At 44.6% G+C, this 22,846-nt stretch overlaps 2 protein-coding genes across 55 annotated transcripts in view; one reads left to right on the top strand and one right to left on the bottom strand.

Annotated features, from left to right (window-relative positions):
- Positions 1-77: 77 nt before the first annotated feature.
- On the bottom strand, positions 78-13,580 carry C12H1orf43 (chromosome 12 C1orf43 homolog). 5 transcript variants are annotated; one of them, XM_063626569.1, is made up of 7 exons: positions 13,205-13,571; positions 12,694-12,795; positions 7,487-7,604; positions 6,921-6,974; positions 5,476-5,642; positions 5,338-5,396; positions 78-1,020 (listed from the first exon to the last, which is right to left on the bottom strand). In XM_063626569.1, exons 1-7 carry the CDS (start codon positions 13,268-13,270, stop codon positions 825-827), a joined length of 762 nt encoding a protein of 253 aa, XP_063482639.1. In that variant the 5' UTR covers positions 13,271-13,571; the 3' UTR covers positions 78-824. The 5 variants fall into 5 exon arrangements, with proteins under 5 accessions (XP_063482639.1, XP_063482641.1, XP_063482640.1 ...); XM_063626571.1 differs by lacking the exon at positions 12,694-12,795 and having other exon boundaries at positions 13,205-13,580; XM_063626570.1 differs by lacking the exon at positions 6,921-6,974 and having other exon boundaries at positions 13,205-13,549.
- Positions 13,581-13,702: 122 nt separating this feature from the next.
- Positions 13,703-22,846, top strand: part of UBAP2L (ubiquitin associated protein 2 like) — a 51,004-nt gene continuing 41,860 nt past the window's right edge. For 6 of the 50 annotated variants that reach the window (XM_063626440.1, XM_063626427.1, XM_063626444.1 and 3 more), the window contains exons 1-4: positions 13,748-13,838; positions 17,950-18,079; positions 20,153-20,230; positions 21,480-21,590. In XM_063626440.1, the coding sequence (XP_063482510.1) occupies positions 17,990-18,079; positions 20,153-20,230; positions 21,480-21,590 (279 nt within the window). In that variant the 5' untranslated portion in view covers positions 13,748-13,838; positions 17,950-17,989. Of the gene's footprint in view, positions 14,261-17,949; positions 18,080-20,152; positions 20,231-21,479; positions 21,591-22,846 lie in introns of all 50 variants that reach the window. The other 44 variants (XM_063626423.1, XM_063626442.1, XM_063626428.1 and 41 more) reach the window with 23 other exon arrangements.

Genomic DNA, 22,846 nt, shown 5'->3' on the forward strand with positions numbered 1-22,846 from the left:
AATCCTCATGCCCTATACCCTGTTAGAAATGTGCAGATAACATTATCAAATGCCTGTTTTATTAAAAGACAACTATAAAGGACTGATTCATATGTTTTATTTGATAATTGTTCATTTTACTAAATAATTTATAAAGTCAGACCAGTGCATTGGCTTGTTAGGGGAAACCATTCCTTCCTATTGTCACATAGCCTGGCAGATTGTATCAGGTGCCAAAACATTCCCTTTTATTCAATTTATTCATGAGAATGTGGAATTAAAGTAGATCCTTGCATGTCAGGAAAGCTGCAACACATCTGGTTTAAGTGGAGCACAAGGGTAAGTTATTCCACATTCACCAACTTCCCCACTTGACCTCCCACCAGTTCTGTCTGCTTTTTCCATCAATCGACTCTAAGATGCCCTAAACCCAAACAGTTCCCATTCAACTGTGCACAAAGATATAGATATGGAAGACATCTCACTCCAACTCTCACCTTTGGAATTAAATAAACCTGGAACAGGGAAGGTGAACTACGGCTGAAACCAAGTGAAGATTTTTAAGACGCTTTGACAGAAACATTAAGAATAACACCTGAATGCAAATCCAGAAAAAAGCGCTACTAGGGGAAAATAGTCTTAGCCAATGTTCTAAAAATGCCCATAGGAAGGGTTGGGGAATTACCCTTTAGACACAAGCTCTAAGAACTCTGGATACAACGGGAACTTCGACGGATACAGTCTGGGCCTGCTGAGCCAGATGTTCCGAGGGCGGCCCGGCAAGCAGCCTGTCTTGCACATTGCAACTGACTGGCTTAATCTACGGCAAGAGTCCTTCAGCTCCATCACAGAGTACTCTCCAATGTGTTATAGTTATCCTTAAAGCTCTTCAATTCAAGGAAGTGCTTGGCACGTTTACTCTTCTGACTGGAGGGGAGGTATGTCACCTGGATGGTTGTTGGGGAGACCTCAGGGGACTGAGTTAGGTCTTTGGCTGCTGACTGGTGGTGTCGCTGAGAGCTCCCAATTCGTGCTTTAACCCTGAAGAACAGAGAGGGGAGGTCATTGACAGAATGAGGACTAATCAAAGAAATCAGGGCTTATCCCAGGCCATAAATGCAGCAATAGCCACAAATAGTTATTTGTGTCCTATCTGTCCTATTTTGTAAACTAGTTACTAAAACCCCATCTAGTAGCTTAGAAATAGCAGAGAGGCTGAGCATGGTGGCTCACGCCTGTAATCCTAGCACTTTGGGAGGCCCAGGCAGGTGGATTGCTTGAGGGCAGGAGTTCGAGACCAGCCTAGCCAACATGGTGAAACCCCGTCTCTACTAAAAATACAAAAATTAGCTGGGCATGGTGGTGGGTGCCTGTAATCCCAGCTACTCGGGAGGCTGAGGCAAGAGAATCACTTGAACCCAGGAGGCAGAGGTTGCAAGCCAAGATTGCACCACTGCACTTCAGCTTGGGTGACAGAGCAAGACTCCATCTCAAAAAAAAAAAAAAAAAGTAGCAGAGAGGCTGGGCATGGTCACTTATACCTGTAATCCCAGCACTTCGGGAGACAGAGGCCAGAGATCGCTTGAGCCCAGGAGAGTTTGAGACCAGTCCGGGAAACAAAGTGAGACTCTATCTCTACAAAAAATTAGGCAGGTATGGTAGCAAACACCTGCAGTCCTGGTTCCTCAGAAGGCTGAGGCAGGAGGATCGCTTGAGCCCAGAATTCGAGGCTGCAGTGAGCCATGACTGTGCCACTGCACTCTAGCCTGGGTGACAGAGTGAGACCCTGTCTCTCTCTCTCTCACACACACCCTAAAAAAGTAGCAGCACTCCAGCCTGGGTGACAGAATAAAGGCCCTGTTTGGGTGCCCTGACACACACCAACTCATACCAAAAACAACTAGCAGCAGAGAAACCAATTTCCCAGAGTTCTTGCCTCTGGCTCAAGCTTTTTTTTGAGACAGATATCCCCTATATAGGTTATCACCTTGTTTTGCAGATTAGGAAACTAAGGGTCTAATAATTAGCTTGTATGAGGTCACAAAGCTAGTAAGTGACAGACCTGGGATTCATACCTAAGTTTGTCAGATTTCAAAGCCTATACTCTTCACTATACCTATTATACATTCCTAGAAACTACAAATCAAACATTTTTGTTTTTGAGATGGAGTCTTTCTCTGTTGCCCAGGCTGGAGTGCAGAGGCACAATCTTGGCTCACTGCAACCTCTGCCTCCTAGGTTGAAGCGAACTGTCTCAGCCTCCAGAGTGGCTGGGGATTACAGGCACATACCACAATGCCCAGCTAATTTTTCTATTTTTAGTAGAGACGGGGTTTCACCATGTTGGCCAGGCTGGTCTTGAACTCCTGACCTCAGGTGATCCACCCGCCTCAGCCTCCCAAAGTGCTGGGACTACAGCCATGAGCCACCACGCCTGGCCTTCAGAAATAATTTTAAAAAGATTGTGGTAAAATACATGTAACATAAAATTTACCATCTTAAGCATTTTTAAATGTATGGTTCAGTAGTGTTAAGTATACTCATAGTGTTGTGCAACCAACCTCCACAACATTTTCATCTTGCAAAACTGAAACTATACCCACTGAACAACTCCCTATTTTCCCCACTCTCCAGTCCCTGCAACCATCATTCTACTTTCTGTCTCTGAGTTTGACTACCTAGGTATCTCATATAACTGGAATCATCCAGTATTTATCTTTCAAAGAAAGTGAATTTTGAACAGGCTTCTGCTGACTTCTAGACCAAACGCCCTTTTCCAGCCTTTCTACATGTTCATTTTCATTAGTGCTCTAAGCAGTTTTTTTTTTTTTGAGACAGTGTCTCGCTGTTACCCAGGTTAGAATGCAGTGGCATGATCTTGGCTCACTGCAACCTCTGCCTCCCAGGCACAAGTGATACACACACCTCAGCTCCTAAGTAGCTGGGACTACAGGTGGACGCCACCACTCCCAGCTAATTTTTTTTTTGAGATGGAGTCTCGCTCTGTTGCCCAGGCTGGAGTGCAGTGGTGTGATCTTGGCTCACTGCAAGCTCCGCCTCCTGGGTTCATGCCATTCTCCTGCCCCAGCCTCCCACGTAGCTGGGACTACAGGCACCCGCCCCCACGCCCGGCTAATTTTTTTTTTTTTTTGTATTTTTAGTAGAGACTGGTTTTCACCGTGTTAGCCAGGATGTTCTCGCTCTCCTGATTTCATGAACTGCCCGCCTCGGCCTCTCCAAGTGTTGGGATTACAGGTGTGAGCCACCACACCCAGCCTAATTTTTGTGTTTTCAGTAGAGACAGGGTTACGCTATGATGCCCAGGTCAGTCTCAATCTCCTGGGCTCAAGTAATCCACCCATCTCAGCCTCCCGAAGTGTTGGGATTACAAGTACAAACCACTGCAGCTGGCCTTCTAAGCAGTTTTTACTAGGACCTTTCATCTTTTTTTTGAGACAGACTCTTGCTCTGTCACCCACACTCGAGTGGCACAATCTCGGCTCACTGCAACCTCTGCTTCCTGGGTTCAAGCAATTCTCCTGCCTCAGCCTCTGGAGTAGCTGGGATTACAGGCATGTGCCACCATGCCAGGCTAATTTTTGTATTTTTAGTAAAGATGAGGTTTTGTCATGTTGGCCAGGCTTGTCTCCAACTCCTGGCCTCAAGTGATCTGCCCACCTTGGCCTCCTAAAGTGCTGGGATTATAGACGTGAGCCACTGCTCCAGGCCTTGGACCTTTCATCTTTTAAGACAAGGTAGCTCATTTTTAGGGACAGAGAGAAGACAGGAGAGACATACCCCTTAAGCTCTTGAGAAAGAGCAATATTCAACATAGCAGAAAACAGATTATTTTTATGGCTGGTAACTAACTTTTTGTTATTATTTTGAGATGGAGTCTTGCTCTGTCGCCCAGGCTGGAGTGCAATGGCGCAATCTTGGCTCACTGCAACCTCCACCTCCCAGGTTCAAGTGATTCTCCTGCCTCACCTTCCTGAGTGGCTGGCATTACAGGTGCGCACCATCATGCCCAGCTAATTTTTGTATTTTTGTAGAGATGGAGTTTCCCCATGTTGGTCAAGCTGGTCTTGAACTCCTGACCTCAGATGATCCACCTGCCTCGGCCTCCCAGTGTTGGATTACAGGTGTGAGCCACTGCGCCCGGCCTAAGTTTTTATTCTAGATTGGCTTTCCTTTCTCGCCAAGAACTTTGATTTTAACATTTGCATGAAAATACGAGACTATGTTTAGTGTGTATTAAAAACATTCCCAAACAAAAGCCATGAATCCTCTCCTGTGACACAAACGCTCAAGTTGACTCTATAGTGATAGCCTTTGTTTCAGACACGGTTACTAATGCTTTAAGTGGTAGTAAAAATAGATTTTTTTTTTTTATTTTTTTGAGACAGTCTTGCTCTTGTCGCCCCAGCTGGAGTGCAATGGCATATTGGCTCATTGCAACCTCTGCCTCCTGGGTTCAAGTGATTCCTGCCTTAGCCTCCCGAGTAGCTGGTATTACACGCGCCCACCAGCACACCCAGCTAATTTTTGTATTTTCAGTAAAGACGAGGTTTCACCATGTTGGCCAGGCTGGTCTTGAACTCCTGACCTTGTGATCCACCCTCCTCGGCCTCCCAAAGTGCTGGGATTACAGGTGTGAGCCACTGCGCCAGGCCAAAAATAGATGTTATTTAATTCTTACTTTTATTGGGCCAAGACACAAAAAGGACACTGAGACTCTGAAGAGAAGGAATCCCTGTGTGTGCTGAAAAACTATTCCCTTTGCTAGTCTACACCAATTTTGACATTTTATTGGGCTAAACAAAAGACAAGAAAAATGCACACAAAAGTAAAAACTTCTTTTACTAGCTTGTATAGTTGCATCTGCTTTCTTTTCTTCTTTTTTTTTTTTTTTGAGACAGAGTTTCGCTTTTGTTGCCCAGGCTGGAGTATAATGGCACGATCTCGGCTCACCACAACCTCCACCTCCTGGGTTCAAGAGATTCTCCTGCCTCAGGCTCCTGAGTAGCTGGGATTACAGGCATGCGCCACCATGCCCGGCTAATTTTGTATTTTTAGTAGAGACGGGGTTTCTCCATGTTGGTCAGGCTGGTCTCGGATTCCCGACCTCAGATGATCCTCCCGCCTCGGCCTCCCAAAGTGCTGGGATTATAGGTGTGAACCACCACGCTCGGCCGCATCTGCTTTCTAATGTAAGAGACTGATCTAATAGTCTAGAACCTGACAACTCTTATGGTATCATGGATTTTGTTTATATTGCTTTATGAAGGTCATTGCACTGTGGCAACAGTCCAACACTACTGTACCAGCTCCCTTTGACACGTTCCCCTCCAAACTCACACAGTGGCCAGCTCACTCAGGGCCTCCTGATAGCGTACGTACTCATTCTGGCCAAAGACCTTAGGAAAGAGAAAGGAAGAGTGAGGATCTCTCAGTCTGAGGGATCTCTTTAGTGCCCTGAAGAAAAAACTGGCTTACCCCTGTCCCATAGCGGGCTGTCTCATAGCCATCCAAAAGGGTATCAATGAGGGCTTTGCGTACACCCTTGAAAGGCGTACTAGTGTTTCGCAGATCCAGCAGGTAGGAGCGGAAATTCTTGCCCATTAAGGAACAGGGATGCCGGCCTTCAGAATGAAATGGGATCTCTGTGGAGAAAACAGCACAGTGATATCCCTTCTCTCATTCTTTAGTCTTTTTTTTTTTTTTTTGAGATGGAGTCTCGCTCTGTCACCCAGGCTGGAGTGCAGTGGCGGTGATCTTGGCTCACTGCAACCTCCACCTCCTAGGTTTGAGCAATTCTCTAGTCTCAGCCTCCTGATTAGCTGGGATTACAGATGTGCACCACCATGCCAGGCTTATGTTTGTATTTTTAGTAGAGACAAAAATACAAAAGGGTTTCACCTTGTTGGCTAGGTTGGTCTTGAACTCCTGGCCTCCTGTGATCTGTCTGCCTCGCCCTCCCAAACTGCTGGGATTACAGGCACGAGCCACCACGCCTGCCCCATTCTTTAGTCTTTCTAGTTAATTCCCCAAAGTTAGAAATAGGTCTAATGAAGCTGGGCGCAGTGGCTCACGCCTGTAATTCCAGCCATTTGGGACGCCGGGGCAGGCAGATCACCTGAGGTCAGGAGTTTGAGACCAGCCTGGCCAACGTGGTGAAACCCTGTCCCTACTAAAAATACAAAAATTAACCAGGCACGGTGGTAGGTACCTGTAATCCCAGCTACTTGGGAGGCTGAGGCAGGAGAACCGCTTGAACCCAGGAGGTGGAGGTTGTGGTGAGCCAAGATCGTGCTACTGCACTCCAGCCTGGGCAACAGAGCAAGACTCCGTCTCAAAAATAAAAAGAAATAGGTCTAATGAAATGAGCGAGTTGAGTTAGAGGGAGATTCTGATTGAGACCAAAGGTATAAAGCTGTGCTGGAGTGGTCATTTGGTGGTAACACCACAGTTGTAAGCTGCATCAATGACACATGATAAGTGTCATCACACATTTTACCATCCTGCTTACCCATCCATCCTAGGTTTAAGATATAAACTGTTTTCATAGAGATAGAGCATATACGACAAGTGTTGACAGAATGGAAAAAATCCAAGAACAATCTATCTTGGGCTTAGTGAAAAAGCAGGTGCCACCTGTCCTTTGCGGAAAAACAAGCATATTACCATCATCTACTTCATGAAACTAAAGGTCTCAAGAGAAGAACTTTAAAAAACAGAACACCCAGACTCTTTGGAGAATAACCTGCTTATATCATTTCCTTCAGCAAAATCTCTAATCCAGTACTTTCAAAACTCTAGAATTTCCTACTAGCCAGGGATGTGCAGAAAGGACAAATCCTAACATACAAAGTGGGTTCATTACTCTGTTCCCTAGGTGGGCTTTCAGGATGCTAGAATGGACCCTGTCAGGTAGCCCTTACCAGAGGTACGAATGGCATCCAGAGCTTTCATCCTATACAGATAGTTGTAGCAACCTGTTGAGGAAAAGACTGGTGTTAGGCATAAACCTAAAAAGATTCCCCAGGCTGGGTGTGGTGGCTCACGCCTGTAATCCTAGCACTTTGGGAGGCTGAGGTGGGCGGATCACCTGAGGTCAGGAGTTTGAGACCAGCCTGACCAACATGGAGAAACCCCGTCTCTAGTAAAAACACAAAATTAGCCAGGCATAGTGGCGCATGCCTGTAATCCCAGCTACTCTGGAGGCTGAGGCAGAAGAATTGCTTGAACCCGGGGGGTGGAGGTTACAGTGAGCTGAGACTGCACCATTGCACTCCAGCCTGGGCAACAAGAGCGAAACTCCATCTCAAAAAAGAAAAAAAAAAATTCTCCAAACTCCAGCAAGCTAATAAATGGGTTCTGCATGCAGCATATATCCAATAACAGGAATAACTAAGGCTTTGCCAGCAGCTTTTGACAACTCAGAGAGAAAAGGAATTCCGGACCTGTGGGACTCCTCACTGAAGCATTCCAAGAGCTTGCCACATACTTTGATTTCCCTGGGTTTCCAGTTGTAGTAGTCTAGCATCATCATCTGCAAGGAGCTGGGGCTCATACTTGATATCCTGAACCCTGGAGAGTCGAATATCAATCTCCTCTTTCAAGTCCTGTTCACATAGAAAAAGAATACACAGTCATTTACCCTGCCCTCTGCTTTCCACCAATGTGAAAACGGGGCAGAGTTAATGAACACCTAAGACAACAGAAATAGAGAAGATGCTCATGTAGTTAATAAAATTACCAGATAAGAGGTAAGAATTTAGGAAAGAATGTGATTGGGTTTTCCAATAACCTCTCCAAGCTGCACATCTCTAAGCTAGAACTTTTAACTTGTGCCAGAAATCCTTCAAGCTATACAGCATCAACATTATTTCCAATTTTTTTTTTTTTTTTGAGACAGAGTCTCGCTCTATTACCCAGGGTGGAGTGCAGTGGCACAATCTCAGTTCACTGCAACCTCCGCCTCCCAGGTTCAAGCAATTCTCCTGCCGCGGCCTCCAGAGTAGCTGGGATTACAGGCGCGTACCACCACATCTGGCTAATTTTTGTATTCTTAGTAGAGATGGGGTTTCACCATGTTGGCCAGGCTGGTCTCAAACTCCTGCCCTCAAGTGATCTGCCTGCCTTGGCCTCCCAAAATGCTGGGATTACAGGTGTGAGCGACTGCACCCAGCCTCTCTTGCCTCAGCCTTCTGAGCAGCTAGGATTACAGGTATGCACCTAGCTAGAGGCTACTTTAAAAAAAAATTAACACATATTTAATTTTTAAAATAGCCAAGTCAAATTCATGGTATACAAATTTTAAAGATACTAAAGGGGCCGGGTGCTGTGGCTCACGCCTGTAATCCCAACACTTTGGGAGGCCGAGGTGGCTGGATCACGAGGTCAGGAGATCGAGACCATCCTGGCTAACATGGTGAAATCCTGTCTCTACTAAAAATACAAAAAATTAGCTGGGCGTTGTGGTGGGGGCTTGTAGTCCCAGCTACTCGGGAGGCTGAGGCAGGAGAATGGCGTGAACCTGGGAGGCGGAGCTTGCAGTGAGCCGAGATTGCGCCACTGGACTCCAGCCTGAGCAACAGAGTGAGACGTCTCCAAAAAAAAAAAAAAAGACACTAAAGGTAGCACCTCTCAGTTACCCAGCAGCAACTACTATTTTCAGTTTCATATTAATCTCTCTTACCTAAGAGGGTTACCAGAGCCCCAGTAAATACATTTTTTGTTGTAACTTTTTACAAACTCCCATTGTGAAACATTAAGATACACAAAATACAGGTAACATAGATGTACATTTTAAATAAATATAAAAATCATAATAATGAACATCTATAACCAATATCCAGTTTACGCAATGGAACATTACCATTAACTTTGAAGTCTTGTGTGCCCATCCCTCATTGGATGCTCCCCACCCCAAACCTTAACTTGTCAATAGTCCTCATACACTTCTTCACTGTTTTGTCGTGTCACCCTAAAAAAGATGCTTAGCTTTGCCTGGTTTTTAACTTGATATAAATGGAAAAATACTTTAAGAATCCCTCTGCAACTTGTTTAAAAAAAATTTTTTTTTTTTTTTTGAGACAGGGTCACACTGTCACCCATGCTGGAGTGCAATGGCACAATCTCAGTTCACTGTAACCTCCACCTCCTGAGCTCAGGTGATCCTCCTGCCTTAGCCTCTTGAGTAGCTGGGGTTACAGGCACACACCACCATGCATGGGTTATTATTAAATTTTTTTTTTTTTTTTGAGATGGAGTCTTGCTCTGTCACCCAGACTGGAGTGCAGTGGCATGATCTTGGCTCATTGCAACCTCTGCCTGCTGGGTTCAAGCAATCCTCCTGCCCTCCTGCCTCAGCCTCCCAAGTAGCTGGGACTACAGGCGCGTGCCATCATGCCTGGCTAATTTTTTGTATTTTTCGTAGAGAAATACATTGCAACCTCTGCCTGCTGGGTTCAAGCAATTCTCCTGCCCTCCTGCCTCAGCCTCCCAAGTAGCTGGGACTACAGGCATGTGCCACCATGCCCGGCTAATTTTTTGTATTTTTCGTAGAGATGGTGAGAACCATGCTCGCCAGGCTGGTCTCAAACTCCTGACCTCGTGATCTTCTCACCTCGGCCTCCAAAGTGCTGGGATTACAGGCGTGAGCCACTGCGCCTGGCCCATTTTTAAACTTCTTATAGAGACAGGGTTTCCCTATATTGCCTAGGTTGGTCTCGAACTCCTGAGCTGACGTAATCAGCCTGCCTTGGCCTCCCATAGTGCTAGGATTACAGGTGTAAACCACCTCACCTTGCCTTAAATTTTTTTTTTTTTTTTTGAGACAGAGACTCACTCTGTCACCCAGGCTGGAGTGCAATGGTGTGATCTCTGCTCACTGCAACCTCCGCCCGGGCTCAAGTGATTCTCCTGCCTCAGCCTTCCGAGTAGCTGGGATTACAGGCACACACCACCACGCCCAGCTAACTTTTTTGTATTTTTAGTAGAGTCGGGGTTTCACCGTGTGGGCCAGGCTGGTCTTGAACTCCTGACCTCAGGTGATCCACCTGCCTCAGCCTCCCAAAGTGCTGGGATTACAGGTGTGAGCCACCGCACCTAGCGAAATTTTTAAAATATACTTTATTGAGGTTGAATTTACATATAATAAATGCATTCATCTTATGTATATAAATTGATGAGTTTGACAAATGAACATACCTGCTTCACCACCATGTCAATCAAAATAAAGAATATTTTCATCACCTGGAAATCTCCCCTCTCCCCGCCCAGGCAACATGATGTACTCTCTTTTACAGTTCTGCCTGTTCTAGAATTTCATATAAATAGGGTGGAGGCACATGGTACATATTCTTTTGTGAACGGCGTTTTGCCTTTTTTCACTCAGCATGGTTTTTTTGTTTGTTTTTGGTGAGACAGAGTCTCGCTCTGTCACCCAGGCTGGAGTGTAGTGGTTTGATCTCGGCTCACTACAACCTCCGCCACCTGGGTTCAAGGGATTCTCCTGCCTCAGCGTCCCGAGTAGTTGGGATTTTTTTCTTGTATTTTTAGTAGAGATGGGGTTTCACCATGTTGGCTGGTCTGGTCTCAAACTCCTGACCTCAAGTATTATCTGCCCAACTCGGCCTCCGTAAGTGCTGGGATTACCGGCATGAGCTACCACGCCCGGCCCACTCAGCATGTTTTTGAGATTCATTCATGTTTGCAATTTTTTTCATTCAAAAGTATTTTGAGGATTTGTCTTCATATATTTATCTTCAGTTTTTCATTTTTTACACTATTCCAGAATATGAATATACCACTACCTATTTTTTAGAAACAAGGTCTTGCTCTTGCACATGCTGGAGTGCATCAGTGCAATCATAGCTCACTGCAGTCTATAACTCCTGGGCTCACATGATCTTCTGGCCTCAGCCTCCCAAAGTGCTAGGACTACAGGTGTGAGCCACTGCACTCAGCCTATATAATCATTGAAAAGTGGACATCTGAATTAAGTTTATTCTTCAAATATTATGAACAATGCCACTATAAATAATCTCGTATATGTTTCTTGGTACACATGAGCAAAACTTAATTTCTCTATGGTAGGAGAGAAACTGGACCATGGATTAGGTACATGTGCAACCTTACCAGACAATGACCAGTTATTTTCCAAAGTGGTTTTACTAATTTATACTTTCACTAGCAATGGTTGAGAATTTAGAAAAAATTTTTTAAGCAAAAGCAATATTGCTCTCAACTAGACCAAGGGACCCCTGAATAGCCAAAGTATTGATTGGTTCATGATGTGCTAGAAACTAACCCTATGTCTCTCTCATGAGGCAGGCAGGACTGTTAAGGTTTCAAGCCAGGACATCCTCCTAGAGCCTTTCCATGTACTATGTCAGCAAAGAACAAAGAGGGAAGGTTAATAGCACTGGTTAATGAAAGTACAGTGCTCTAGGAGTTGAGGGAGTCATGAGCTCTAGCTCTACAACTAACCTGTTTTTCATTCAGCAACAAATTACAGAGTACCTGCTATGTGTAGGCCCTGGCACTAACCTGTTTTTCAGTCAACAAGAAATTAATGAGTACCTACTATGTGTAGGTCCTGGCTTTATAGTCGTGAACAAAACTGGCATGGTGCCTGCATTCTTGAAGCTTACGGTCTAGCGGAAGAGAGAGGCATGTTTTAAACAAATGGACAAACATAAAAGAAAAATTATGGTAAATGCTACGAAGAAAAAATCAGGGTACCATGTGAAAATAAAGAGAGGGGGGACGTACTTTAACATAGGTAATAAGCATTCCTTTTTTGGAAGTAACATTTAAGCTAAGATCAAAAGAATGAATGAGCTAGCCAAGTGAAGACCATTCCAGATCACAGAAGCAAAAAGGGTGGGAAATTCAGCCAGTGGAGCTGGGTCCCAGTGATCTGGAGAGAGCCACACAAAACGGGGTTGGTAAGGGAAGCAGGTGTCTTTTACTTAGAAGCGAAAGACTAAAGAAGCAGAATGAGGGTGGCAGTGGGGTATCAATAATTCTGATTCACATATGTGGGGTTTGAGATGTCTACTAGAAATCTAAGTGGAAATGTCAAGTAGTCAGTTGACAATATATGTAAGGAACTCAGGAAAGAGTTCTAGGATAGAGATAACATTTCATCTGTAGCTAAAGCCAAGGAAAGGAAGACAATCACCTAAGGAGAAAGTACAAAGATAAAAGACCACTGGGTTATTCACTTCCTATATGTCTTCTGGTAAACTGCTTCCTTTTCTTGGGCTTGTTGGTAACATGAATGGTGGAATTAGATGACTTATGGAGCTCCTGTTAAGTCTAAAGTTATGTAAAGGTAACCCTTCTCATTGCTCTTGGGTTAACCTTAATGATCTCAACCCCATCCTAATCAAACAAAAAACACTGGGTAGTTTAAGATGAGCTGGGAAATATTTTACTACAGACAGTTGGGAACTTCGACCCGAGCCCTTCATTCTGCAGATACAAAAACAGAAGTTCCTGGGTGAGCCACATGCTTGCCACAGCACTGAGCAGGTAAGCCAAGTCCCAAAGCGCACAGTGCCTGCTCAACTTAGTAAGTACAAGGACAAGTGCACGCAAAGAAACATGAGAATTAAAGTCGTCACCAAAGGCAGAGGAAATCTCATTCTTGACCCTAAAAGATCTGGAGAAGTGTGTATAACTTGTGCCCTAAGGACCTACCTTGGGGGCATTGTGTCCCACAGGGACATGAGGTCCCCTTCGAGATTTCATTGCAAAGCGCATGATTTGCCTCTTCACAAAAATAAACAGCAGTACAAACACCTGTCCAAAAAGATGTAAAAATCCTTTAATTAAAAAATACAGTTGGGCTTTTTTTTTTTTTTTTTTTTAAAGCATGCCTTCATTCCAAATCCCCAGATTCCGGCTCTCAGGAATGTTTCAGGGTAAAACTTGGGGCAAAGCAAGGCCGTTATGATAGGGGTGGATCTAAGAAGCCAGTAGCAGGGAGGCGTGGGGTCTGTGCTCTAGCGTTAGAGGGAGAGTTCTAGGCTAACGAGGGCGGGTCGGCCCGAGTAGGTGACTTAAACTCCCACCTACTCCTGGAATAAGGAGTCAAAGTCCAGATAGGCGCAGGTGAGTGGGTGGAGAATGCAGACGGGGTATAGCTCAAAAGGAGGGTCTCTACTGGGTAAGATGCGACAGCAAGAATGGGGTGGGGGAATCTCCTCACCAGGCTCCCGTAGGCCATCACCAGCACGACATTCACCCCGGATAGCCAGTTACTGCCGGACGCCATGGCCTCCCTACCTCGCGCAGAATTGTTCGGGTTTACCCCGCTGTCCTGGCTGGTCAGCCCAGGCTCCGCCGAAGCGACGGCGCCTGGGTCCCCTGGAGCTCCCCGGCCATTTCCTTATGGGGGAAGACCAAGCCAGACCCGGCCTGAAAACATGGCGGACGGGCAGGGGGGCTGGGAAAAGAGAACGACGCCTTCCAGCTTCCCCCTGACACGTGACTCAGGCAGGCAATGGCACCCAGGAGCGTCGAGCGCTGAGACGCGGAACTACGACAGTAAGAGGAAGCGGCGGCCATCCGTGCGTCACGTGGTGGAGGCAGGGCCGCCGTGAAGGAGGCGGGGCGGACTGGCGGAGCCAGAAACAGGTGTCTCGTGGCGAGGCGGCACGCGCACGCTTGCGTGCGCGCGCCTTTTGGCGTCACGCGCTGGGGGACGCAGGAAGGCAAGTGGGCGGGGAAAGGCGCGAGAGCGAGCGCGAGAGGGAAAAGGAGGGAGGGGGTGGGGAAGAGGGAATCTTATATCACGTGACAGGGGCGGCGCGGCCCGGGGTGTCAGTGTGGAGGAGACTGAGGTAAAGTTGGGAGCGCAGCGGCGTTGGCGGCGGCGGCGGCGGCAGCGGCAGCGCGGCGGGGCCGGGTATTGTCCGCGGCCCCTTTAAATCCGCGATCCCCCTTTTACCCTCCCTCTTTTCTCCTCTGCCCCCGCCGTATCCCCCCTCCCTCGGTAGGCCCCCCCGCACCGTGTGTTCCCCCACTGTACACCCCCCCCCGAGTCATGCGAGCCCTGGCGCCCCCACCTCGTGTCGGCCGCCGGAGGTTTTGTTTATGGTTGGGTTCGCGGCCTAGTGGGCCGCGCCAGAGCCGGGGCCTCGATTTGGGAGCGTGGCCGGGGCGGGGCTTGGAGCAGCCGTAGGAAGGGGGGGCCATGCGGCTAGAGCCTGAGAGGGGAGAGCGAGAAAGAGCGCGAGCGAGCCAGGCCTGGGCCTTGGCTGAGGTAGGGCCCTCTCTTCACCCCGGCCGGTGCCTGCGGAGGAGAGGGCCTCCTCCCTTTCCACCCACTGCGGGCCTCCTCTGATCCGGATCCGGCCTGGTTTGGGGGTGGCGTGGGGGAGGGAGGGCGATGGGGTGGAGCTCCCCCAAACTCCCCCATGTGGCCCTCAGTTTGGTGTGCGAAGGATTAATTTGTTCTGGCTGGGAGGTAGGGAGGAGATTGGCCCCGTGGGCTCTCGATGTGGCGCTGAGGGGGGTGAGCCTCCCATCCTCCACGCGTGGGCTTGCGTCCCCTCTCCGTTTCCAGGCTCTTTGTCAGCTCCTCTTATTACCCTCCCTTCTTTCTCACCATCCCAGTTCTTGGAATATGTTTTTGCTGCTGTCTTTAGCTTCCTGTTTATACTGTAGTTTGGGTACCCCAAACAATTATGTTATTTGGGAAGCTGGACATGGAGGCCCCCATAGGGTGTATTACGCTTAAGGGACGTCACTAGAGCACTGGGGGTATTTGTTCACTCTTCTCATAATGGGACAGGAATGCCCAATTTCTTCAAACCCTTAACCTTGTGGACAGCCCTTAAATTGCTTTGCAAACTGATGTCACAAACTGGAGACTGCTCCTTTTTCACCATTCTTGAAATGTAGCCACCTCTGGTGTAGGATGTTGTGGAAAGACAAACACCACAGTAACAGGCGTTTTTGTTATTATTGTTAACGTTTTTGCCTTTGACTCTCCCTGATTATTAAATGGAGAAATCCTTTTTTTTGTCTTCTCTCCCATCCTACCTTCCTCCGCCCCATATCCTGTTTTGGGGATACCTGATGTGACTTGCTGGGAGGTGATGGGCATTACTAGTAATCAGCATTTCTAGAGAATTAAAACATTTTGGCTGTGTATCAGTTGATAAAACTGCTTTGAGATCTGTCTCCATTGTACTTAAAAATTAGACTATCCCAATGATTATAGAGAATTAAAACATTTGGCTGTGTATCAGTTGATAAAACTGCTTTGAGATCTGACACCATTGTCCTTAAAGATTAGACTATCTCAATGATTGTTTCTTTTGTGAATGGGAAATATTGCTGGCACATAAACTAGTGATGAAAGGCCTAAAAATGTCCTGTTTTGTTTTTCATCTTTAAAGCTCCTCCTTGCTATGTCCTAACTGGGAAGTACTCTTACTAACTAGAGTTCAAGATGGTGGGGAAGGGGATGCAGGGACCATTTCAACAAAGCATCTACAGAAATTAGTCGTTCTGTTAGAGGTAGCAAATTTTACCCAACCCAGTCCAGTTTCAGTTTCTGAATTGTTTCTTAAATTAGATTGTAAGCTCCCTGAGGGCAGCTACGAAATCATACTGCTTTTGTATTTTCCTGAAGTATTGGACACATAGTAGATTCTCAATAAATATTTGTTATTTAGTTTTTTCAGTGAAATTTCTCTGGCTATTTTTTTAAGTAGCTGGTTTTCAAAAAAGAGTCAAGGGCACTCCTGTGTTGAAACCTGTGTTTACTCTCACACTAGTTCCTTGGTCTCCAATACTTCTCACCCTACTTCCTTTAAATCTTTTTATTTTCTAAGAAAGAGCAAGTAAGTAACAAGATTCTTCACCTCCAGTGTGATAACTGGGAATGGGTCTGCTTGCTACTAATTCTGTGCCCTCAAGTGATCCATTCCAGATCGTTTACTTTTGACCTGTTGCTCAGTGTTGTCACTACTAGGTGGTAAAATTTTCTTAGTCACATTTCGAAGCACTTGTAAGAGGGAAATGTTACTAGCAAGAGTGATTAGGAGGATTTTTTTCTTTCTTGGTTAATTATATCTTTCAAGATGACTTTTTAATATGTTTACATCTGACTAGTACAGTATATGCAGTAGTATATAGCTAGTCATGCAGTTTATATCTGCAATATAACTTATCCTCACAAATTGATATCACATGTGGAGTAGAAAACAGTCAATATTTGTAAGTTAAAGTAGTGGGTTGGAAATGACTATGCCATGTTAGAAACTTCATCTTAGAGCCAATTTTAAAACAAAATAGTTTTCCTCTCGTCTTGATATATATAGGTATATATGTGTATATGTAGTCTTGTTGATTTGGATTTGGGGTACTTGGTTAAACATTTTTTTTTTTTTTTTTGTAAAGTTGAAACTTGACTATAATGCTAACCTGGGAAAATGGGCTACTGTGTAGCAAATAATCCTTTCTAGCTTGAAATATTTATGGGCCTTTGTGTGCCAATTTGTGTAGGGGGAAGAGGTAATGGGTTAAAAATTACCTGAGAAGCCGCCTTAAAAAAATCTTTCTTGATACAAAGACCTATGCAACCTATTGATGCAACTCGGTGAAGAATTTATGCACAGAAAAAGTCAACTTTCTCTTTGACATCCAAGAAAGTCAGATGAAATTCACTTCCCTAATAGTTAATCCTTGCATATTTCTTTAGAAGTCCTTCCTCCCACTCAAATCCAGTAATATCTCTGGGCAGTCTAGAATTACGCTGTATAAGGTTTCATTAACAAGAAAAATTAAATATAGAGCAGAAAAGTATAAACTTATCCTCTTTGGAAGGGAATAAATGCAGAGTAACCTATTATTTTGAGCACTCTATCATATGATTAATGTTTTCTTTTTTACTAAATGCAGCAGCTGAGACTGTATTATAAAACAAAGTATGAATTAAAGGAACTTGAATTCAGTAGAATCCTTCCTTGTTAGAAGTCTTATAACAAAAACTATATTCTGGTTTGGGGAAGGCCCTGTGTGTTCTGTGTCTCTTTAAAGACTCAACTAAGTCATCTTGCCAGCATTAAGGTCTCAAGTTTAAAATGATTTCCTAGAAGCACTTTTTTCCAAATAAAACTTTGTGCTAGATGCTTTTGGTTTGAGACAAATTTGAGATTCCCTGTATATTAAGGTGAGTGGTGGAGGGTAATTGCCATTCTGGTTTCTTGAAAATGTGGACTAGGAGACCAAGAGAAGCACCTGTAAAAGCAGTGTGTTGGAATTATTTTCCAGAGAACAGAGATTCTGGACAAAGTCATTGGGGCTAATACGTACCCTGTTGAAGGCTGTGGTTTAAAAAAACAAAAAAAACCCACAAACACAAAACAAACCCATAGCATACTGAGAGAGATGAAACTTGAGGGAGAAAGAAGAGTCTAGACTTGAACTTGTCCTTTCCCAAGCAATGGAGGTCACATGCAGTTTACATAAAAAAGGTTGTAAGGCAGGTAAGGCTGTTTTCTTAGGTGATTGAATACAGTATTTAAATTTATTTCTCTGGAGTGTAGACTAATCTTCCTTGGAAGGCTTTTGTTTCCAGACTTTACTGATTATCTTTCCTTCTGTCAAAGGTACTTCGGATACTTGCATCTATATAAAAGGCTTTTGATTATTAGCTAAATGTAAAGTCTGCTTATGGGGGACTAGTAACCAAACTGCTGTAACTTCTTAAAAGCATCCATCACTTATACATGCTTTATACATTTCTTGTTACATAAAAATGGATTAACAGCCATAGCTCCTTAAGGAATTTATCAAGCTAATTATGTTGTAAGAATAAATGAATCTTCTTGATTTGTTCCTTTGAAGAAGTGAAAGTGTTTGGTGGTGAAGGTGCTGATAAGAGAGTTAAAAACATATTTTGCCCACATTTAATACCTAATTTTCTTTTAAATCTTTCAGTATTCTACCTTGTAAATACTGTTATTTGTATATACTGTAAATGATGACGTCGGTGGGCACTAACCGAGCCCGGGGAAACTGGGAACAACCTCAAAACCAAAACCAGACACAGCACAAGCAGCGGCCACAGGTAAATAACCCAAGGCATATGGATTCATGGATAGCATTGCCAGCTGATACTGGTTTCCATGTAATACAGCATCATTCTGTGCTTTGAACTGTTGGTTTAGGTTCCTTATTTTTGTTTTCTAGTCCTTGGCTCTTTTTTTACTTAGGTCCTGATAGCTGTTCATGGCATACTGTAAGGCAAAATGCTTACTTTTTTGTTGTTTAATACTGTATTATGAGGCTTAGCACTTTATTATGGGTCCTGTGCTTTTTATCTTTTTTTTTTTTCTTTAAGATAGGATCTCCCTTTGCCTAGGTCAATGTGCAGTGGCACAGTCACCATTCATTTGTAGCCTCAACCTCTGGGGCTTAAGTGATCCTCCCACCTCAGCCTCCTGAGTAACTGGGACTACCAGTGCACACTACCATGCCAGGCTAATTTTAAAATTTTTGTAGAGATGGTAGTCTTGCTACGTTGCCCAGGCTGGTCTTGAACTCCTGGGATTATAGGTGTGAGTCACTGCCCGGCTCTATAATTCTTAAGATAGCATTTCCCTTCTCTTACCTGGGTCATTTTAGCAATACCTTTCTATTTCTTAGACCTTCCACCTTGATATCTCTCTCTCTTGTTTTTTCTTTTTTGAGACAGAGTCTCGCTCTGTTGCCCAGGCTTGAGTGCAATGGCGCCACCTCGGCTCATTGCAACCTCTGCCTCCCAGGTTCAAGCAATTCTCCTGCCTCAGCTTCCTGAGTAGCTGGGATTACATAAGTGTGCCACCACGCCCAGCTAATTTTTGTATTTTTAGTAGAGACAGGGTTTCACCATGTTGGTCAGGCTGGTCTTGAACTCCTGCCCTCAGGTGATCCACCTGCCTCGGCCTCCCAGAGTACTGGGATTACAGGCATGAGCCACTGTGCCCTGCCCCACCTTGATATCTCTCTAGCCAGCCTTTTCCATTCCAGATTTTATCCTTTGCTCCTCTTTTCCCCAACTTGTCTTTTATTTTCCTCTCTGGTCCCATTGAGACCTTACCTGATTGTTCCTTTCCCATGAGGAGCTGGCAACTTCACTGTTTCTTCAAAATTAAATGAAACACCTTAGAGCATTGCTCAATTTTAAGTTTTAAAGAGTAAATTAACCTCTTAGATATTAACTTTGACATAGATATATTCTGTTTCTCATACCAGGTTGATGTTAGTTGGTATGTAATGTGAATGAATTACTTATATTTGATTATGGTCAGATAAATTGAATATGTAAGATGAGGACTTCCCCCTTATGCATTTTTCTTTCATCTGTGTTTTCAAGTGGATTTCTAGTAGAATTCTAATACTTAGTTGGGGCAGTAAAATTCCTAGTATCTGAACATACACTGGATATACAGAAGATATGTTGAGTCTATTGTCAGACTTGTAGTATTCTAAGCTCTAGGAATAAGAGGATGGTGTTGGTTATTACAGAAATAAGAATAGAGTTTACACATGGCTTTGTGACTTATCTTAATATGAATTAAGGGGCAGGTGTTTCAGAGTGGTTCTGTGATTCTAAGACGGAAGTCCCTTTAACTGTGAAGATTGGTGAATGAGTTCCTTACTCTTTCTGTAACAGTTTCACTCAATTTTTTGTCATTTTACTGATTTAAGCATCTTTTTTTTTTTTGAGGTGGAGTCTTGCTCTATTGCTTAGGCTGGACTGCAGTGCCACTATCTCAGTTCACTGCAACCTCCTCCTCCCAGGTTCAAGCAATTCTCCTGCCTCAGCCTCCCGAGTAGCTGGACCTACAGGCGTGCACCACCATGCCCGGCTAATTTTTGTATTTTTAGTAGAGACGGGGTTTTGCCATGTTGGCCAGGCTGGTCTCGAACTACTGACCTCAGGTGATCTGCCTGCCTTGGGCTCCCAAAGTGTGGAATTACAGGTGTGAGCCACCACCCGCGCCTATCCCTGATTTAAGCATCCTAAATGGTGCTTTATTACTTGCTCATTTGTTACAAGGAAAAGAAAATCGGGGCAGTGGAGGCTGACGAAATAGGTTCCTGTTCTCTAAACTGTTGCCTCATGATTGTGCTTTCTTGATCTCATCTCAATTCCTAGGCCACTGCAGAACAAATTAGACTTGCACAGATGATTTCGGACCATAACGATGCTGACTTTGAGGAGAAGGTGAAACAAGTGAGTGTATCACTAATTTACTATACGCTGTGAGAAAAGATACCAGGATTAAGGCATAATCAAATACCATAGATGGATGCCAGGATACTTTCTACTATAGGTGTTGAAAGAATTTTGATCTGAAATATAATAGGTCAGGCCAATAAATAAGTGCTTTCATTCTCTAATTTATTGTAGCCCTTTGTTTTGTTTTTTGTTTTTTTCAGATGAAGTCTCACTCTGTCACCCAGGCTGGAGTGCAGTGGCATGATCTTGGCTCATTGTAGCTTCTGCCTCCCGAGTTCAAGCGATTCTTGTGCCTCAGCCTCCCGAGTAGTTGGGATTACAGGTGCTCGCCACCACGCCTGGCTAATTTTTTGTATTTTTAGTAGAGATGGGGTTTCACCATGTTGGCCAGGCTGGTCTCGAACTCCTGACCTCAAGTGATCTGCCTGCCTCAGCCTCCCAAAGTGCTGGGATTACAGGTGTGAGCCACTGCACCCAGCCTATTGTAGCCCTTTGGAGAGATACTTTGTTTGGAAATTTTATCTTAATTTTAACCTCTTGCCTGTTACTGATGCCATTTTGTAGAAACTGAGCAGTTGTGGATATAGGAAATGTGGAAATTCATGCTGAAGCCTGTGTGTTTCAGAGTTTGATTCTGTATTTGATGCTTAATTGCTTTGTAAATACTTTTGGCCTCATCCCTGAACCACAGATGTTAATATTTGGCTTTTGGAAATAGAATACCAAAATTCTACATGTTTTCCTTTTTGGTGGGGGTGGGTGGTTCTGGAAAACCTGCTAGGCAAATTCTACATCCTTTTTCTTTCTTTCTTTTTTTTTTTTTTTTTTTTTTTGAGAAGGAGTCTTGCTCTGTGGCCCAGGCTAGAGTGCAGTGGCGCAATCTCAGCTCACTGCAACCTCCGCCTTCTGGGTTCAAGCGATTCTCCTGCCCCAGCCTCCCAAGTAGCTAGGATTACAGGCACTGGCCACCACGCCCAGCTAATTTTTGTATTTTTAGTAGAGACAGGGTTTCACCATTTTGGTCAGGCTGGTCTCAAACTCCTGACCTCAGGTGATCCGCCCACCTCGGCCTCGCAAAGTGCTGAGATTATAGGCATGAGCCACCGTGCCCAGCCCTCATCTTTTGCTTTTTAAACTTGTTTTTTTCAAGCTCAACTGATAGCGTTTCCCTTTACCTAGTTTCCTTTCATTGGGAGTGTGAGCATAAGCCTGTTCATGATGGTTGCTGTTTTTTCTCTTTCAGTTGATTGATATTACAGGCAAGAACCAGGATGAATGTGTGATTGCTTTGCATGACTGCAATGGAGATGTCAACAGAGCTATCAATGTTCTTCTGGAAGGAAACCCAGACACGGTAGAGTGCTTATAGAGTGTTCCAGGACATGGGTCCTCAATTGGGAGGCTAGTAATATTCTAAAAGTAGCAAGTGGCAACACACCTTAAAGCAGAGCACCTTTTTCTCGAAGTAAAGTTGGGAACTTTCTTGGAGATTGTTCACCACAGGTTATAAATACTTAAAATTTATGTGTACTACATCCTTTTTATGAGGATAATGCTCATAGGAGAAAACAGTGAAATCAGTCTCTGCTAATTGGCCTGGAATAAATTATTTATTCCAGGCTAGTGACTGTTTTCAGGCTGTGGGGTTAGGCTGAATTAGAGGTGCGATTTGATAGCCTTGGATATTGCTGTTGAACAAAGTCACACATTATGCTTGATTCTGTTTTTTTCTTTTCATTTTATTTTATTTATTTTACATATTTGATTCTGAATTCAGGACATTCCCCTCAATATCAGCTTCGCATTGCACACTACTGTTTCATTGCCTGAACTTACTTCTGTTGAGGTAGCAGAGAAACAAGCTTTGTAGCCTGCTGACCATCCCTGGAGATGATAGGGAATATCTTAGAGGATCTCTTGCCCTGGAATTTAGACAAGTCACTTTCACTTCTTCTCACTTCATGAGAATTCTGTTTTCGTGCTTGTCTTATGTTTGTACCAAATTGTAATCCTCTGACTGCCTTATTAATCTTTAGAATGTTCCTGCAATGCTTACTAGAGAAATTTTGTTTTTTTAATGAGCAGTGTATTATTATTATTTTGAGCCAGGGTCTTACTCTGTGGCCCTGGCTGGAGTGCACTGACATGCTGCAACCTCCTCGTCCTGGGCTTAGGTGATCCTCCCACTTCAGCCTCCTGAGTAGCTGGGACCACAGGCGTGGGCCACCACGTCCAGCTGATTTTCCTATTTTTGGTAGAGCCAGGGTTTCTCCATGTTGCTCAGGCTGATTTCAAACTCCTGGGCTCAAGTGAGCTGCCCACCTCGTCTTCCCAAAGTGCTCGGATTATGGGCATGAGCCACCGCACCTGGCCCAGTGTATTATTTTGAAATCATTTTCATTTATTGGGTCTTATACTGGGGCTCTTTGGTTGGAATAGATAATCAAAATTCATCCTTAGAGATAACAACTTTTTTTTTTTTTCTTGAGTCAGAGTCTTGCTCTTGTTGCCCAGGCTGGAATGCAGTGGCGCGAACCTGCTCTCTGCAACCTCTGCCTCCCAGGTTCAAGTGATCCTGTGCCTCAGCCTCCAGAGTAGCCGGGATTACAG

The sequence above is a fragment of the Symphalangus syndactylus genome, chromosome 12, assembly GCF_028878055.3.
Source record: "Symphalangus syndactylus isolate Jambi chromosome 12, NHGRI_mSymSyn1-v2.1_pri, whole genome shotgun sequence".
Taxonomy (NCBI): Eukaryota; Metazoa; Chordata; class Mammalia; order Primates; family Hylobatidae; genus Symphalangus; species Symphalangus syndactylus.

Excerpts from the sequence above, each read along its gene's own strand:
- C12H1orf43 (XM_063626569.1), bottom strand. The coding sequence starts at position 13,270 with ATGGCGTCCGGCAGTAACTGGCTATCCGGGGTGAATGTCGTGCTGGTG. Across the intron at positions 6,975-7,486 it reads GGAAACCCAGGGAAATCAAA|GTTGCTACAACTATCTGTAT; the intron begins GTATGTGGCAAG and ends TTTCCTCAACAG. Across the intron at positions 5,643-6,920 it reads GGATGCCATTCGTACCTCTG|AGATCCCATTTCATTCTGAA; the intron begins GTAAGGGCTACC and ends TTTTCTCCACAG.